Source organism: Photinus pyralis, unplaced genomic scaffold (assembly GCF_008802855.1).
Source record: "Photinus pyralis isolate 1611_PpyrPB1 unplaced genomic scaffold, Ppyr1.3 Ppyr1.4_LG1, whole genome shotgun sequence".
Taxonomy (NCBI): Eukaryota; Metazoa; Arthropoda; class Insecta; order Coleoptera; family Lampyridae; genus Photinus; species Photinus pyralis.
In genome coordinates this window covers 60866797-60885650 of record NW_022170249.1, presented here as the reverse complement: position 1 = coordinate 60885650, position 18854 = coordinate 60866797, and the positions used below count along the sequence as shown (strand labels likewise).

The window sequence follows — 18854 nt, the reverse complement described above, 5'->3', positions numbered from 1 at the left end:
ACTGTTTTGTTTTTTATGACACTCTCAATTTTATTAGACACCATTTTTATAAAATGAGCACAACAAGACTTAATTATTATTATTTTTTCAAATTTATTATCACTGTAAATGTTTGTTACAAATGTAAAACAAATTTTTAAATAAGTAAACAATGTCATACTCCAATCTAAAACAATTACTCGAAATATGGGCCAACATTTTCTACACTTCACTTCTACAAAGTATTTAAATTGTACCAGAAAACTTGTAATGGTGGCCGCATCATGCCTTGATGATATCATTTCCGCCACTGGAACTATTTGGCCATTAATATTCACTATTAAAGCATAATATAAAACCCTTTGTTCCGTTTCCCATTTGTTGGGACGAACCACGGAACCTGTTGCGTCAAAATATGCGTCTAGTTTTGCACCTTTCTTGAAAAGCACTTTAATTTGCCGTTTGGAATATAAATGCACTAATGTCCTTCCAGAAGGGTATTGTATATATTTTTCATCTGTATATTCAGATAAAGATTTTAATAGCAAATCTATAAAAGGATTTGGATGCATATCCTCTTCAGAAAGTGCTTCGGACTTTGCTTTTTGATAAACCGACAAGGATCGAATTCCTTGCCAGTTTCCATCCATTAACAAATCCTCTTCAGCATCGTGAACGGCTTTTGTTCTTTCCGTGTTTGGCAACGAACGTAATAACTTTTTTTTCATTTCTTTTCTCTCCAAACCTCTCAATTGGTACGCACGTTGCCCTACATGTACACTATTGAGAGGCCCTTTAAAAAATATATTCACATTTAAAACACTTTTGCCAAAAACATAACTTTATAAAAGCGGCAGTTAAGGTGTTTGCATTTTATATATTCGATTAATACACTACTATATTCACATGATTTTTTTTATTTAATCTCCAACCTTTGAAGGCAAGTACGCAAGTAATTAGTTTGTTTTCAAATTCTTTTTTGAGAACTTTATGCCGTAACTCGGAATTTGTAATTAAATCTATTTCTTCTTTTATTGGAATTTGCAGCGTTTCCATTAGCATAAATTTATCGGTAACGGTTTTTGCATTTGGTTCTTCATTAACAGTGGTCTTGTTCGTGGGTAGTGTTTCTTTTGCAATTTCGTCTTCATTAACAGTAAATGTAGATACCATAGAACTTTCTGCATTGGACCATTTGTTACTCCTGTGTACTTTTTGAAGTTCTACTTGATCACTTTCGCCATCACCTAAGTAATCGATGCATTTTTCTGGAACGCCGATGTCTTCATTTGCTTGCAATTCCTCTTTTATGTTGCTTATGGTTGCGAATATTTCCACTTTCGTAAAAATGTCTTCATCATTACTATTTACAAAATTTTTATATTCTAATTTTTGCTCTAATAAATTTTCGGAATTAGCTTCTAAATTCAAACATTGTCTTTTTAGTTGCATATAAATAATCAGTCGGTTCTTGTAGGTATTATTTTTGTGCAAAAATGCACAGAAATGTCCTAACAATGAATCATGTTGGCGCACTACACTGCACTTAAGCAATTCGTCCGTAGAAACATTTCTTTCTTTACAAAATTTTAAGACGTCGTTATTAGAAAATAAAATGCTTTTTGGCCTTCCGCGCCCCATTTTACAATTATTGAAACTTAGGCACTAATAGGAAATTCTTAACAAGAAATAAACACAGCAAAGCACATACAACGCGGACTCGTACAAATGTGTCCAATAACTAACGAAGTACAGATGAAAAGCATTTTTACAAATGAAAACTGTATCAGCAAAACCGACGAGTTTATTGTACAATGCCTTCTTTATAATGTAAGAAAATTTCGTTCAAGAAATGCACGTCGATCAAGGACTTCCGCAAATAAAACGCCACAGTCATCAGAACAGCGACGAGTATATTTGGAATAATCAAAACTTCGAGAACGTTATTCAAGCAAGGATTACTATGTTGATGCGATAATTGTTAAATCTACACATTTCCATATGAAAATTCAATTTTCTACCCTCTACGGTTTTTATGTTTTTCTAATTTAGGGTAGAGTAACCCTTAAACTCTAAATATTTGCAAAGCTATACGTTCATAGCACTTCTTATATTAGTATCTAATATTAATTTAAGTATGAACTTGTTACAAATTTTTTTCCGCCCTCTACGAATTTTTTAATGTTTTTACTAATGTAGGGTGGATTAATCCCTTAAACTCTAAATATTTGCAAAGCTATACGTTCATACCACTTCTTTTATTAGTATCTAATATTAATTTAAGTATGAACTTGTTACAAATTTTTTTCCGCGCTCTACGAATTTTTTAATGTTTTTACTAATGTAGGGTGGATTAACCCCTTAAACTCTAAATATTTGCAAAGCTATACGTTCATACCACTTCTTTTATTAGTATCTAATATTAATTTAAGTATGAACTTGTTACAATTTTTTTTCCACCCTCTACGAATTTTTTAAGGTTTTTACTAAGGTAGGGTGGATTAACTCCTTAAACTCTAAATATTTGCAAAGCTATACGTTCATACCACTTCTTTTATTAGTATCTAATATTAATTTAAGTATGAACTTGTTACAAATTTTTTTCCACCCTCTACGAATTTTTTTATGTTTTTACTAGTGTAGGGTAGATTAACCCCTTAAACTCTAAATATTTGCAAAGCTATACGTTCATAGCACTTCTTATATTAGTATCTAATGTTAATTTAAGTATGAACTTGTTACAAATTTTTTTCCACCCTCTACGAATTTTTTTATGTTTTTACTAGTGTAGGGTGGATTAACCCCTTAAACTCTAAATATTTGCAAAGCTATACGTTCATAGCACTTCTTATATTAGTATCTAATATTAATTTAAGTATGAACTTGTTACAAATTTTTTTCCACCCTCTACGAATTTTTTAATGTTTTTACTAATGTAGGGTGGATTAACCCCTTAAACTCTAAATATTTGCAAAGCTATACGTTCATACCACTTTTATATTAGTATCTAATATTAATTTAAGTATGAACTTGTTACAAATTTTTTTCCACCCTCTACGAATTTTTTAATGTTTTTACTAATGTAGGGTGGATTAACCCCTTAAACTCTAAATATTTGCAAAGCTATACGTTCATAGCACTTCTTATATTAGTATCTAATGTTAATTTAAGTATGAACTTGTTACAAATTTTTTTCCCCCCTCTACGAATTTTTTAATGTTTTTACTAATGTAGGGTGGATTAACCCCTTCAACTCTAAATATTTGCAAAGCTATACGTTCATACCACTTCTTTTATTAGTATCTAATTTTTTTTTTTTTTTTTGGACAGGGGGGGAAATGCATTACGCACACTCCAGATGGAGGTCTGGAGTAGTGTGGGACTCTCCCATTATTTGGGCATACCCACTAAAACCCCACCTGAGGCTTCGGCTTCTAAGGCCATTTGCCGATCTATTTCCTACTTATAGCAGCTAAGATATCACAGTTTTAAAATGCATACCTACTAGTTACATATATATCACAGATTTTCAGCTCAAACGTACAGTCATAGGACATATTACAAACATTTTATCACAGTTTACTTATCACATTTATGGTGCTTAGAAATCGCAGTACTTCTGAGCATTTATGTACAGTTCTAAAATTTTCTTCCCATATGTCACTTATTTGATAGAAGTTACGCGCATCTTGGTATTCTGGACAAACACAAACTATATGCTCCGGTGTTAGGTTTACATCACACCCTTACGCAATGAGGACGATCTTCACCGGCCAACAAAAAACCATGTGTCAAGGCAGTATGGCCAAGCCGGAGTCTATATAGTTTTATCAAAGCGGAACGATTCGTATTAATAAGAAACAGTGGTCCTAGGCTGGGCTTGACCTTCTTCAAGAATGTGTCAGATGCCCTCCACTGGTCACTCCAACGGTCATTTATTTGAGCTTTTACAAGCCTGCCTCGAACTATTTTAGACAAATCTGCAAAATTTGCTTCATGGAGTTCTAAGTGTCTCAGTTCTTCTCTAGCTCTTTCTCCTATCGTTCTACATCTATTTAGACGAGCATTTGTGATCTCATTTGTAAGCAAGTGATGGTTCGGGTGACTGTTTATCTAGAGACACTTTAAGATAATAGTTGACCAGAATCTGCTTTCGGCGAAGAGTTAAAGGAAGAATGTTTGCTTCCACGTGAAGTGAGGCGACAGGAGTTGTTGGGTATGCTCCAAGAGAATACCTTATTGCAAGGTTCTGGATTTTATCTAGTGCTCCTAATAAAGTGTTGTTACCGAATGTGAGGTAGGCAGGGCTACCATAATCAATTTTTGATAGAATCAATGCTCTATATATGTTAAGTAGAGTCTTAGCATGCGCACCCCATTTATTATGAGCTAAAACTCTGATTATGTTCAGCAACCTCCTACTTGTGGTAACAATGTTTTGCAGGTGTCTAGACCATCTTAATTCACGGTCAAATGTTAACCCCAGGAACTTGACCTCTTGGGGTACATTTATAATTCGATCATTCATAAACAGGACTGGGTCGTAGTGAGGTTTACGAAGTCGACAGAAGTGAATGGCCTTAGTCTTCTCTTCCGACAGCACAAATCCGACAGCGCTTGCATTTTCCCATATTTTATTTATTGCCATTTGTAATTTACGGGTTATGGCACCGATTGTTTTACCAGAACAGCAGATCATCAGATCGTCAACGTACAGGCATTTATCTATTTCCTCGGTGACACCCATTGCTATTTCATTAATGGCAATGCCAAATAGGGAACAGCTTAGTGTTGATCCCTGCGGCACCCCATTCTCTAACACCTGTACCTCTGAATAGGCGTCGCCCACCCTGACAACGAATGTTCTGTTTTCTAAAAAGGATTTGATAAATTTTGGTAGGTTACCGCGTATATGATACTTAAAGAGTTTTTGGAGTATTCCATATCTCCAAGTCATGTCAAATGCGCCTTTAATATCAAAGAATACCCCAACCAGGTGTTCGCCACTGTCAAACGCCCTTAGAATTCTGTCAGTGAGTCTGACAAGATGGTCAGTCGTTGACCGCCCCCTCCGAAAACCAGTTTGATAAGGTACGTACACATTGTAGTTTTCAAGAAGTGTTTGCAACCGCACATTAACCATTTTCTCAAGCAGTTTGCCCAAGCAAGATGTCAAACTAATAGGGCGATAACTCTGTGCCAGTAGCGGATCTTTTCCTGGTTTCGGTATAGGGACGATGACTGCCTGTTTCCATTCCGAGGGGTAAGTATGTTCATTCCAGCAATTTTTTTTTTTTTTCTTCAGGAGGGGAAATGCATTACGCACAAAGTGTGGGGCTCCCTGATACCAGGTATACCCACTAAAACCCCTCCTGAGGCGTCGACTGCTATGGTCATTTGCCATTTTATTGGTAAGAATATTGTAGTTTAGATTTTAGTTAATAGATTAGTACTTTTCAAATAGTTTATAGTATTTTTACATTGACATTCACTTGTCAGGTTTTCTACAATATCTTCTCTCACATTATACCGCTGTCTCTCTGCGTTATATTTTGGACACTCATTAAAGAAAGTATCTAATATTAATTTAAGTATGAACTTGTTACAAATTTTTTTCCACCCTCTACGAATTTTTTAATGTTTTTACTAGTGTAGGGTAGATTAACCCCTTAAACTCTAAATATTTGCAAAGCTATACGTTCATACCACTTCTTTTATTAGTATCTAATATTAATTTAAGTATGAACTTGTTACAAATTTTTTTCCGCGCTCTACGAATTTTTTAATGTTTTTACTAATGTAGGGTGGATTAACCCCTTAAACTCTAAATATTTGCAAAGCTATACGTTCATACCACTTCTTTTATTAGTATCTAATATTAATTTAAGTATGAACTTGTTACAAATTTTTTTCCACCCTCTACGAATTTTTTATGTTTTTACTAGTGTAGGGTAGATTAACCCCTTAAACTCTAAATATTTGCAAAGCTATACGTTCATAGCACTTCTTATATTAGTATCTAATGTTAATTTAAGTATGAACTTGTTACAAATTTTTTTCCGCCCTCTACGAATTTTTTTATGTTTTTACTAATTTAGGGTGGATTAACCCCTTAAACTCTAAATATTTGCAAAGCTATACGTTCATAGCACTTCTTATATTAGTATCTAATGTTAATTTAAGTATAAACTTGTTACAATTTTTTTTCTACCCTCTAAGAATTTTTTAATGTTTTGTTTTTAGTGTAGGGTAGATTATACCCTTATATTTTAAATATTTGCAAAGTTATATCTTTGACAATTGGGTACTAACCCTTTAACCCTATTTTTTTTAGTAATAAATTATAATTTCGAAGTATTTATATGGTCCACTGTAAAAATTCGTTTCTCATTTCTGAAGCTGATGCTAACTTCAACGACGTGTGTTAAGCAGCTACATTATGTAAGTATGTATTCAGAATAGGTATCAAAATAATTTGCTTAACTTTTAGAATGCCATTCATAGGTGTGCAATTTGAAGAGGGAGAAACTATCGCAATTGTGAATAAAAGTTGGTTGACGCCAAGAAAGCAGGAGGTGTTTTGGCCACCTTACAGAACACAAGAACAATACTATCGTTCTTTAAAAAACCACGAAGCACCATCCGAAACCACTTGGAAATTATATAAAGTTTCACGTATTTTTTTTGAAGAGGGTAAGTGTAGCTGCATGTGATGGTTCAATAGTAGGTAATAGCAATGTCGATTTTAATTGTAGATGATTATGAGAAAGCTTTACAAAAAATTAAATTAACAGAAGTGACGTCTGATGTACAAACAGATAATGAAACAGCGAAAAGGAAAAGGAAAGCTCCAAGACGGTTATTGACGTCTTCCGAGCACTCTTCAGAGTCGGGATCAGAAGAGGACAAATTGCCCAGGAGGTTCCCTCGTCTGAAATCGTCAAATCTTGAATCTCAGTCCAGTTTTATACGTATGTACCTATATTTTTGTGTTGTTATCCACATACACTACCCAGATAGCACTGTTTGTACGATGGACGTCCGCTAAGTGACCACACAGAGTCCAGTAGTCCGTGGACAACTAATGGAAATACTATGGACGTTTTGTTGTGGACGTTCATAGGCTCACTTGAAATGGACATCCTGTGGATGTACTTTGAGTGGCCATGACACCATCCCACTTCACAGCCTAATTAATTCTTGATTACTGACTACATGTTTGTAATCAAGCGATTTATCTGATATTTGACCTCAAATGGTAACATATAACAATGCGACACCTTTTTCTTTCAGTATTTTATTTAAATTAATGAATTATTTTATTTGGTTAAACCTAAATTTATGTAAGTTTACCGGTTTTCTGAAAAATACAATTTACTTAGAAAGTGAACTAAGTTTCTATATTCCTAAAAGAATATAGATAATTTAACTTTTGTGTTATTATACGTATCGCTTGAAATTCGCGGGTATTTATCAAATAAATGAAACTTGCGTTCGGGATCGCATTCGATTAGTTTCGTAAGCTCTTTTTGGTATCATGTTCGTAAGCGAATTGCGCATGTGAATGGACAGTGGACGGCATTCATTTTGTTAATGTGTATTGTTTAGTGATTAATTTAATTCGCCGTTTGTGTGTGTTATCTAAAGGTGCCTCTGTGTATATGTGATAATCTAGGTAAGCAAATAATTTGACCTTTGTATGTTTGTAGGTACTATGAATAGTAATACAGGTACGTGTTTGCAAAGAATTTAATCTGATATCAATGTACACTGAGAAAAATGAATAATAACGGTTATTAAAAATAAAGTAGAGTCAATTAAAAAGTTCAATACTATATGGGACAGATAAAAAGTTTAATTATTCTAAGTAAATTTGTTCTTCTGACTTAGCTTAATTGTACTTATTATGGGAGTCCCTACAGTAGTAGGTACACCAACTTAATTATCACTAATAAAGATGTTTGGATTATAGTATATTTGCAGGTACTAATCATTTGATAATACCAAATATAGCGTTGCATAGCAGATAATAAACAAATAAGATTGCCATTATTATACAGTTTAACTGTAGTAAACCCAAGATTCAATAACCTTTATTAATCATACGACGAATCATAAGTGGTTTATAGTCCTAGGCAGTATTAAATAATTTTTCGACATACACAAAATAATAAAGTAATTCAGAAACATCAAAAACAGCTACACCTTCAAATATATCATGTGATAGGTCCACTACATAATTTTCAGTTACATGAAATGTTGGTATTCTGTTAAAAATACAATCTTCTTTAATTCCTGTAAGTGTGACATTGTTTAAATTGACATCCGTATGATAGTTTTCTCTATTCCTTAACAAATTATTTTTTTGGTAAATATCTGTTTCAGTTTCAGAACGTGTGGATTTACAAAACCTACAAAAATAATTTGCTCTAAAACTCTCTACAAAGCCCATCATAGTATTTAGTCCCAGATTATCACCCAAGCATAGAGTAAAATAAAACCGAATGTTTAAAAATTTATCATCAACAGTTATAGTTATCCTATCTTTCTGCAAAAATATTAATTCATCTATTAATTTCGAGAATATCATACCACTTCCAAATTCTTTTAGATCTGAACTGTGGAATAAAATACTCAAAAATATATTTTCAACCTGTGCTCTATATTTTGGAGGAACGCAAGGAATCGAAAAATAAACAGCTCCTAGTTTATGTATAGTGGCGTGAGATCCTAAAGGATTCCCACATTCAAACTCATCAAAATAAAGAAAAATTGGTAAAGCAATGTCGTTTTCAGATAAGGTAATAATTTTTTGTTTCCAAAATTTAGTTTGTATTATGTTAGAAATTAAATCATTATTCTTTAATTTATTTGTGTATTTCATAATTTCAGAAAAAACTGATGGCAATTCTAAAAACTTTGTTAATACTTTTCCTATAGAAATATATTGACTTTTATATGTTTTAGGTAAACCAATACCATTACAAACAGTGTCTAAGCGATCTCCAACTACGTATTCTATTGGTTTAATATAATATTCGGCGCGTTCAAGGTAGTTTAGTCTAAGGTAATCTGTATGCAAATCTTTAAATATGTTGCGTAACTGAGAAAAATACTTGGTGATTATTTTTGTTTCATTATCATGAATGTTATTATCAGCAATAAAATTTAATAACTCTGACTCAAACAATTGTAGTGGTTCCCGTAGTAAATTATCTACAGACTCGATTATTACTTGTACATTTTTCCGGTTTAATGTAGATTCATTAAAAAAATATGTGACAAAATTAATAGCATTTTGATTTAGCTTCTCTTTAAACAGATTGAATTTGAAAGCATCACTTGTTTTAACAGAAGAACATGAAGGTTCCGCATCATTTATTTCTGTTTCTGTATCTGAATAGGAGAATTTACGTATATTATTACCGTCTTTGTTTTGGTGCACTGTGTTGACGGGTTTTGTTACAAAAATATTAGCCTGATTAGGATCAAGTCTAGTTAAATCAATACTTTTGTGAGATTTCAAATGTTTCTTGAAGGAGTTTAAATTTGTAAAATTTCTGAAACAAGTTAATTCACCACACTTAAATGTTGAACTATTATCAAAACCATGCAGATGTTTTAAATGACACACTAGAGCCTTAATGTCAGCAAAAGTATTTGTACAATATCCACAGAGAAACATTATGCATTAAGTTTAGGCGCTTTCTAAATGAAATTTTATATCTGCCACAACTGATGCTGTACTAGTATTTTTATTTGATACTGGTATTTGAAAAACTATTTCCTCAATAAAATGCCAAATATGTTTTGACTCACATCGTCACCCCAGTATTATCTTGCGCTATATCCCAAAACACCTGTTTTGGGAAACTGCAAAAGAATATATTTTTCTTTATAACTTACCTTCTTCATCTCGGATTTCTAAAATTTTTTTACATAAACATTGTTCATGTTATAGGTAATGTTCTGTTATATAACGTTGATAACAACTGAGCATTTATTGTTAATAATAGCGTTTTATTATTTTGGATATAGAACAAAAATGACACTTTCCGTAAATTTAGGAAAAACTAATGGATATAGCACATTTTTATAACATGAATTTGTTCTACATCCTTTATTTCTGTTTTAAGTAGGTAATATTAAACTCACGTAAGTAATAATATTTTCAAAAAAAGAGTAAACTTAATTAAACTTTATTGCGTAGGTACAGAAAATAACAGATAATTCAAAAAATTCAAAACATAAACTTAAAAATAATATTTTGTGCATATCAATTTATTATTAAAAAAATGAAAATGTAAAATAAACTATTTTGTTTTTGTGGTGGATTTTTTTGGTTTTTTTTTGGTATTTGCTTCTTTTGATTTCTTGTTTTTAGTGTTATTCCTCTTCATTGAACTCTTGGTACTTCTGGCAACTTTATCTGCAGTAACAATACGCTTGTTTTTCTTTTTCTCTGTGGTTATTTTTTTCGGAGTGTTTTTTATCGCTAACAATGTTTCATAAAAGATTTTTTCAGTATCATGAGGAATATATGACTTCATTTCAGTTAAGTGCTGTCGTTTTAAATCAGATATATTAATTTCCAAATCAGCCAATGGTACATCACATGAAAAATTATATAAGTCACATAATATATCTTTTCGCTCATGTCTAGTTAAATTTTGTTGTTTCAACACACAAATTTTGGTTTTATGCATACCACCCTCAAACATTTCTTTATATTCTACATTATTGACATCTTTTTTTGTATAAATAATATGTTTCACTCTAGTGTATGGTATTGTGCCATAACTGAGTAGTTTACTCATTTTCTGAAAATTGAAGTAGTCGGTCTGTTTCATTTGCAATACTTTGAATTTAAATTTCCATGATGAAGGAATAGACAATAGGGCTCTGACTAAAGACATGGGACTCCATATTTCTAAATTTCGAATGTGTTTTTCTATGCAACTATGTGCACAATCTATTTCCTGGACATTACCATGTCCAGGTTCGCTAAATTTTTGTTCAACAATTTCAAGACCTTTACTGTATTTGGACTTCAAAAAATTCTGTATAGCAAACGTCATCACGGAATTTCTATTTTGTGGCACGCAACTATCGGACCACAAAATAAGTCTTTTTAAATTTGTATTGTCTACCATTACTTGTTTTAAAATTCGAAATATTCCACTGGCGATATGAATGCCAGCACGTCCAGCAATAAACTCGTGCCAGATTGCATTATAAACAAATTTAGTTTTATCCAAATAAGCAGTTAAATTATAGCAAGATAGCTTAGTTTTATAGTAAAAATTTGATACATTGGCCTTAGGGAGTGAAAAAGTATTTTGTAAATCAAAAGTTATTACCCCTACCGTGTCATCCTCAATAAATTTTTTTCTGTCTCTGTCCCTTTCTTGTTTTCCAATATTCTTGCGTTTTATGTGTTCTTCCTGTTTTACGATTTCCTCTTCAGTTGGTTCCTTTAGTATCTTGAACAGTTCGCACTTGTCGCAAAGATCCTTTTTAGGCTTGAAGAAGCTTATATTAAATTCCGTGTTAAATATCTCCGAGTACATATGGAATTTAACAGGATTTTCCGTTGAAGATCTGTATAAATCATACATTTTACGTAAGGTTATACCACGCTCTAAATATTTTTTTTTAGTCAGAGCTCTACAGTAATGGGAGTCAATTGATGGAAATGATTTAATATGTGATCTTACTTCATCTTTTTTTGCAACTGGTATGAATTTTTTCTTGTGTTTACCTTGGGTGGGGGAGTTTGGTACATCCTCATCTTTATTTTTCTTAAAAAAGTAATACACCCTGTTTTTGCTTATGTTTAGAGTATTTAAGAAATACTCTTGGCACACCCGAATCTTCACTCCTGAGACTACAAAATGGTATTCGTAGCTGTATTTTTTTCTGCTCGATTCCTCCGCAGTTCTCTTTCTTAAAGGTGTGACACGTTTTATATGTTTTGAGTAGAAATGTACTTTTTTTTCATCGTTCAGTTTCCAGAATTGCCTATGAATGTGGCCTCTTTCTTCATTGGTAATGGCTTGTGAACATTTAAATCCACACTTTTCTGAATGGCATGTTTCATTTTTAACATTCTTGGGTGGTTTTAAAGTACCTTTAGAATCCAAATATGCTTCTCCTCTTTGTCGCTTAGACTTTCTAATATTTTGTTTCCATTTGGTTGGATTTCTGTTTCGCTTGCGGGTTAAAACTTTGTCTGAACCGTTTTGTGGTTCTTCGGCAATAATTACTTGCTCTTCATTTCCAGATAACTTTTCACTTTCACTATTTTTTTCAGGAACATAATCAGGATCGGTCTGTACATTATTTGGTAGTATTTCTTGAACAGTTTCTGAAATTAAATAAGAGTTAAGCATCTGGAGAAGAGTCTGTGTTAACAATATCCAAACCTGTAACTGCCATAACGTGTCCATCTTCATTAACATCAGTTATTTCTAATATTACTTGTTCAGTATTACAGGGATAGTCATTTTCGTCAATAACATTGTTGATTATTACAGCCAACTCACTGAAAAAGTTAAGTAGGTACGTTAGATTAATTCAAAAGTTTGAGGTTATGTAGGTACAAACACATTTCAATTTAGAAATTATTTCAAAATGTTACTTACTTCCAGGCCTCCGAAGGGCATTCAGAAGGTTTGCTACGGGGAATAGAACTAAATTCACTGTCCATTATTAGGTCAGAGTAAATTAAAACCGTAGAACAACTTAACTAAACAATGAATGGTGTGCGTATGGATATAGAACAAAACATTACTAATAAAGGTTTCAAATGGATATAGAACAAAATGAGGCTGTATGGTTTATAGAACATAATAATTCTTAAGGAATGAACGGAACAAGATAATTCTATAACGTACCCGAAATTTTAAGGATATAGTCCAATCATTTACTTAAAACTTTGTTATACACCAGGATAATACTGTTATTTCAACGGATAATGAACAAGATAATTTTTTTAAAATTTGTCAAGCATTTGGTTGTATAAAGTCCAAAAATGGACATAGAACAAGATAATACTGGGGTGACGACATGCAATATTTGAGATTCAGCGCATGGATTGCTTTAAACAAAATTTCTAATGCCCTCGTTGAAGATTCGTACTTGTATTTGTTGTCGTTGAGTGAAATATAAAAATCTTCCCCTTCTATAACAATAAATGGTTGCATAGGTAAATCAATGTTCTCTCCCATATAGCACAAACATATCCAATGGATATCATATGGAAGTAAAGTTTCCAGCAGTCGTAATATCCAGTGGATATCCTGATGGAAAACAATGTACATTCAATGGATATTCATTGGAGTTCCAGATGACACAAGTATGGATATCCATAGAATTGACTTTTTGGATATCCTATGAATATCATCTTTGTAATTCCAGTGGACAAGTTTCACGATTTATTCTGTATGTACAATGGACATTCACTTCCGTACCGTGATGGATATTGAGTCACCACAACAAAATTAACGAAACTATTTTAACCAGAGAAGCCTTTAATAATAAACGTTTATTAATAATTACATATCATTCATGTTATTTTTCTTTAACTTGAATTCAGATCTTTCTTTTGATCTCCGCAACCATTTCATTACACACTCTTCCACTTCTTTAACAGAGGCATTTCCAAATTGCTTATTCATTTTTCTGGCGTCTGTAAAATCCAAAAATAAGTTTTTTTTAGTGTAAAATCTACCCCTTACCCAAGATTAGTGTACAAAGGCGTAATTTTGAAAAATTTTGTTTGTTACGCAGTCCATAATAGGTATAATTTGTTGCGATTTTGTCAGTCATGAAACTAGATACAATTCGCTTCGCAAATTCATATAAATTATTGCCTCCTACATTCGACCTTTCATGCACCTGTAATTATATATTATGTGGAACACCATTAAGTAGTAATAAACCTTTTTACTGCTGCTTTGAAGTTGCTCTCCTCGCTTAAGTAATCTTCCAGTGCCACCAAATCATTCGGATCATTGGCTGGCAATGTCAATTGGGAGAAAATGGAATTCGTAGTAACTTCAGTTGTTGAATTGTTTTTGTTTTTAATACTATGCAATTCTTCTACTACATCCATAATCATCCCTTTAATGAGGCGTTGTTGCCGTAATATTTCTTTCTGCATTTTCAATCCAGCTAAAAAGATAAGAATTAGGTATTGTCACATTTCAATATGAAGAAATAGGAACCTTCAGCATCGTTTTCCCGTTGCCTGTGCCTTGGACACAAACTGCATTCTTCACAGTAGTTTACATCAGAGACACCTAAAAAATTGTATTTTATACTCTATTTGGTGGATACATTTCCTTGTTAATTACCTGCACCCAATGTATTTCCATTTTTATTTTGATCTTTAGGTGGACGCTGAGGTGTATCTACAATTTATCAATTTTACATCCTATAAATTTGAAATAATACCTACCTATGTTAGTAATTGGTCTAGGGGCATCCACTTCCTCAACTTCGTCATTTACATGATTGCATACATTTGTATCAGAACCTACAACCAAATTATTTTCACAATGCTATAAATACACATAATTCATATTCGCAAAACAAGAGGAAGAAAACTACGAAACAAGATAAGTTTACCATTTTTCCGAGCATTTTTCTTAGGTGGCATCGGCAAGCAACTGACCCGAGAATTGACTACTCTCTCATCACTGTCATCATCCGACGAAGACAGGACTCTTTTCATTACATGTTTTCTTTTTTTCTTGGAAGTAGTGTCGGAGTCGGAGGCGAGGTTTTCGATATTATTGTTTTTCTTAGCTTTTAACCGTTTACTCACAGCCAAAGAATATGATTCTGAAATAATTGTCACTTATGAGATTACCAATATTACTATAAGACATAAAATATGCATACCATATGTATTATTTACATAATGACAAATCTTATATAAGGGCCAATTGTCTTCGGGTTCATCATGGTTTTTCAGCGCTACAGTAAGAGACTCCGTTGTATATGTTGCCGGTGGCCAGTAGCAAAGACTGTTATCTTCTGCTAAAATCCACGTACATGGAACTGCCTCGATTGTGCAATCCTTTATGAATTTAACAATTTTCCAGTTGGGCATCTTGAAACTTTGATGGTTGCAGGCGCGGATCCAGAAGAAGTTTTCACCGGGGGCGATTAAATAAAAGTAAAGATTCTGAGTTTTAACGCAATTTATAAAGAAATATTTACAAGATAATGTCAAGTCTTCTATTTTTGGAATTAGCAAACCGATCAAGTACATGGTGTGCAAAATTGTCATCTTCGACAAGTTCTCTGTGAATATTAAGGAGGGCGATTTTTCTTAATTTTGGGGCATTTGTTGCTTCATACGAAAATTCTCAGGGGGGGCGGTCACCCCAATCGCCCCCCCTTGGATCCGCGGCTGGATGGTTGTGACATGTAAATAGAAAAATTAGTAAAGTAAAATGCAAACACATTTTAATTGTGTATGTACACTATCATGCATTAAAAATCTAATATTATTGAATGGCTACTTTAACTATACTATATTAACTAGTGAGCAAGGTGGGATGAGAATGAACAATAATATAATAAATTAAATTGGATAATTGAATTTAATTATTTTAATTAATTATCTAAAAAACAAGTATATAGGTACCTATTATTAAAAACGCAAAAGGTAAAGATAGCATTTGTTTTAAAATTCATTGCAATGAATAATTGGAATGAGACCAACTTGATGCTCGACTTGATTAACAGAGGTATAAACTGGAAAATACTTAAAGGCAATTTCCTTCACATTCCACATTTTAAGATTTGATAAATTGCTACCTAAGTAGATTCCATATTCAGATGAATTACATGGCCTGTGATAGAGATTTTCTAAATTACGATATTTCTTCCCAATTAAAACCAATCCTCCATCAATACCAGTTACGAAATTTTTAATTTGAACCACCGTTCCATCCAACAGTGCACAATAATTATCACCTTCTTTTAATTTTAATACATAATTTTCACACAACAGTTTTTTATACTGTGGGCAAGAAGTTCCCGGTAATAATGGACCATCATTATGCTCATTATAAGCGACCTTTTTTGGTTTTTCTTGTGGAAGTGTATCACTTGTAGCTGAATTTAATTCTGTCATCCGTTTAACAATTTGTGACAAAGGTTTATCTTGCTTGTGCAAATGTTTTTTTATTTTTTGCATGTAATTCTCAAAAGGGAATGCACTGAAATTATGTAATGGACCAAATCTTGCAACATCATCAACTATACAGGGTGGTGACTTGCGCAACGCATCATAGGGATTTCAATGTAAAATTCATAACATGCGATTATTGGCTCCCCAAATTATTTTAGAGCAAAAATGTATTAAGTTTTTTTGTAGAAAAAAATTTTTTACGTCAATCAACCATATTAGTTTTCAATTTTTTGTATAATAAAGACGGAAAATTGGAAAATAAAACCCACATCTTTTTCAATAATCTGTGACGCCATGGAATTTTATAATACAAAAACTACGTCAATATCCGTCATGCCATGGAATGTCTGCTATAAAAGAAATCAAATTCTATCAAAAAGTATTATATTTAGAACAGCGAATTCAACATAAAGAAAGACCAAATTACTAAAAACGGTTTCCTAATATAACAATTTACAATAAATGTTCGAATAAGTCACTATTAACTGCAATACAGTAACCAAGTCGATCATAAAATCCATTTCGAACTGCTGCTAATTGATAACTGGATATCTAGCTTTTTGTTTTAGAAAATTCCATGGCATCGCAGATTACTGAAAAAGATGCGGGTTTTATTTTTCCAATTTTCCGTCTTTATTATGTAAAAAATTGAAAACTAATACGGTTGAGTGACGTAAAAAATTGTTTTCTACAAAAAACCTTAATACATTTTTGCTCTAAAATAATTTGGGGAGCCAATAATCGCATGTTATGAATTTTACATTGAAATTCCTATGATGCGTTACGCAAGTCACCACCCTGTATGTAGTAAATTGTGTACATTATGAGAAACGTGTTGTTTTCCGTATAAAGTCACATACGTCTGCACAAAATATACTAGCAAAGAACGAGCATAATCAAGATCTACAGCGATGTACCTTTTTGTCGATAAAATTGTTACAGCTACATGTAGGCATAGAAAATTTAAATACATGTCCCTACTAACAATATCTTTTAATAATACAGGCCCTGTATACAAAAGAAACTGTCTAAACTCAGTCGCTTTCCATCTTTTAAGTTCTTCAAGAGATCGAGATTTTCGTACAAACTCACATGGAACATTGCTAGAGTTGTTTACTAGGGCAGCAGATAATGTTTTAGTATCTCTTGAAGACATTTTAGAGGGAGGTTTAGCAGCTCCTGTCCAAAGAATAAGTAATTTACGCATAACCCCAAGACAAATTAAATGCATGTAATCTAGGGGGATGTCTTGTATCATATCAAAATCTGGTATTTCTTCCAAGATTGAAGTGTTTGCATGGTGTTCAGGATCAGATTTAGAAATAAAGTCATGATGTGTACGAAGTTGAATATCACGTTCAGGGGGGAAACAGACTCTATTATTGTGGTATATCCCTCGAATGTTACATTTAGAACAGGAACTATAACCTGTGTGCCCAACAGTACCAGTGCAAAATGATTTAGCGGGAACATCAAAAATTAATGCTTTAATCTTAAAATTGTAGAAGTGGCCATTATTAATGAAACCGTTGTTCGTTAAATACACTACTTCATTCACAAATTTTCTAAGATAGCAGTTAGCGGTATCAGGCTTTGCGTTTCCATGATAAAGTCCAATTGTTTCAACGTGTTGAGGATTTTGAACAAGAGAGCACAGTATTGGATATAACTGGCTAGAAGAACTTTTTGATATCGGCAAGCCATCAACATTTACATAAATTTCAACTAATTTTAAAGAATGGGAAAGTTTGTACTTTGCAAGAAGTCTTTCTATACAATTTAACAAACCGAAATGATAATACTCCCCTGGATTAACCAATTCTTTTAACACACATCTAGGAGTTTTCAATAATGTCCTACCGTCTGATGGCAAATTATTGTAATCGCCACCATTTTTAAAGATTTTTAAAATATCTGATAAAGCCGACAAAGTAATGTTGTGTTTGAATACCCATTCACTTATTTGTGAATTCAAATCGATTGGCTTATTACCCATCTCCACTTTAGTAGAGTCGTGGTCATCGGCGTCGTTATCAAAATGCCTCGATTCATCTTCGGATGTAGCAGAATCAGATGAATAATCTGAGTTGAACAATGAAGAAGTAGATGTGTTCACATCAATAACTGATTCTTGGTAGACACATTGATTTGTTATCAATAATTGCATATGATCTGAACCGTCGTCTTCAATTAATGATCTATGAGGTATTTCGGTATTTTTTTTACATCTGAATTATTACAAGTAGATGAAGTAGAAGATGAGGCCATGTATATTGAAACATCGACCATGTCTCTCGCTTTTCTGTACGTTTTTTGTAAAATTTTCGGCATAATGCAATTTCCCGGTATATAATATTGAGGTTATGTCAAATTGCCACACAAACAAATAATTATTAAGATGTGCGTAGCATACGTTTAGTGATTAAATAAATAAAACGTTCTTACCTTTAATAGGAAAACCAAATGTTTACTGCACTATACACAATAAATCTAAAATTTTGCTTTTTGGCGGAAAACTGTTATTTATAGCAACACGCGATCTATCTGTAGTCTATACAAGATGCGATGCGCATGCGGATCGGCCCGATCGGCGTCGCGTGGACGTGACGTCACCAGTATGGGAAATTTGAAATCTTCAACAGTACTATTTTCTAATACGAAAATCGAT

The 18854-nt window shown here is 32.8% G+C and overlaps 2 protein-coding genes and 1 long non-coding RNA gene across 5 annotated transcripts; 2 read left to right on the top strand and 1 right to left on the bottom strand.

Moving 5' to 3' along the window:
- Nucleotides 1–6470: 6470 nt before the first annotated feature.
- Nucleotides 6471–7149, top strand: LOC116164914. The gene is made up of 3 exons (XM_031479175.1): nt 6471–6672; nt 6735–6950; nt 7040–7149. The coding sequence occupies exons 1-3, from the start codon at nt 6471–6473 to the stop codon at nt 7147–7149; spliced, it is 528 nt and encodes a 175-aa protein (XP_031335035.1).
- A 432-nt stretch (nt 7150–7581) lies between these two features.
- On the top strand, nt 7582–9648 carry LOC116176613. Its single transcript, XR_004146476.1, has 3 exons — nt 7582–7654; nt 8591–8780; nt 8947–9648. It is a non-coding gene; the product is annotated as an uncharacterized LOC116176613 (long non-coding RNA).
- A 3842-nt stretch (nt 9649–13490) lies between these two features.
- On the bottom strand, nt 13491–18745 carry LOC116176268. 3 transcript variants are annotated; one of them, XM_031494762.1, is made up of 9 exons: nt 18632–18745; nt 14887–15104; nt 14611–14826; nt 14441–14518; nt 14337–14393; nt 14208–14282; nt 13931–14154; nt 13719–13878; nt 13491–13669 (listed from the first exon to the last, which is right to left on the bottom strand). In XM_031494762.1, the coding sequence occupies exons 2-9, from the start codon at nt 15095–15097 to the stop codon at nt 13536–13538; spliced, it is 1155 nt and encodes a 384-aa protein (XP_031350622.1). In that variant the 5' UTR covers nt 15098–15104; nt 18632–18745; the 3' UTR covers nt 13491–13535. The 3 variants fall into 3 exon arrangements, with proteins under 3 accessions (XP_031350622.1, XP_031350614.1, XP_031350630.1); XM_031494754.1 differs by lacking the exon at nt 18632–18745 and having other exon boundaries at nt 14887–16337; XM_031494770.1 differs by lacking the exons at nt 13491–13669; nt 18632–18745 and having other exon boundaries at nt 13725–13878; nt 13923–14154; nt 14887–16335.
- Between the last annotated feature and the right edge of the window lie 109 nt (nt 18746–18854).

Excerpts from the sequence above, each read along its gene's own strand:
- LOC116176268 (XM_031494754.1), bottom strand. The coding sequence starts at position 15,277 with ATGACAATTTTGCACACCATGTACTTGATCGGTTTGCTAATTCCAAAA. Across the intron at positions 14,394-14,440 it reads TAGACCAATTACTAACATAG|ATACACCTCAGCGTCCACCT; the intron begins GTAGGTATTATT and ends GATAAATTGTAG. Across the intron at positions 13,670-13,718 it reads CCTTTGTACACTAATCTTGG|ACGCCAGAAAAATGAATAAG; the intron begins GTAAGGGGTAGA and ends TGGATTTTACAG.
- LOC116164914 (XM_031479175.1), top strand. The coding sequence starts at position 6,471 with ATGCCATTCATAGGTGTGCAATTTGAAGAGGGAGAAACTATCGCAATT. Across the intron at positions 6,673-6,734 it reads ACGTATTTTTTTTGAAGAGG|ATGATTATGAGAAAGCTTTA; the intron begins GTAAGTGTAGCT and ends TTTTAATTGTAG. Across the intron at positions 6,951-7,039 it reads ATCTCAGTCCAGTTTTATAC|AGTCCAGTAGTCCGTGGACA; the intron begins GTATGTACCTAT and ends GTGACCACACAG.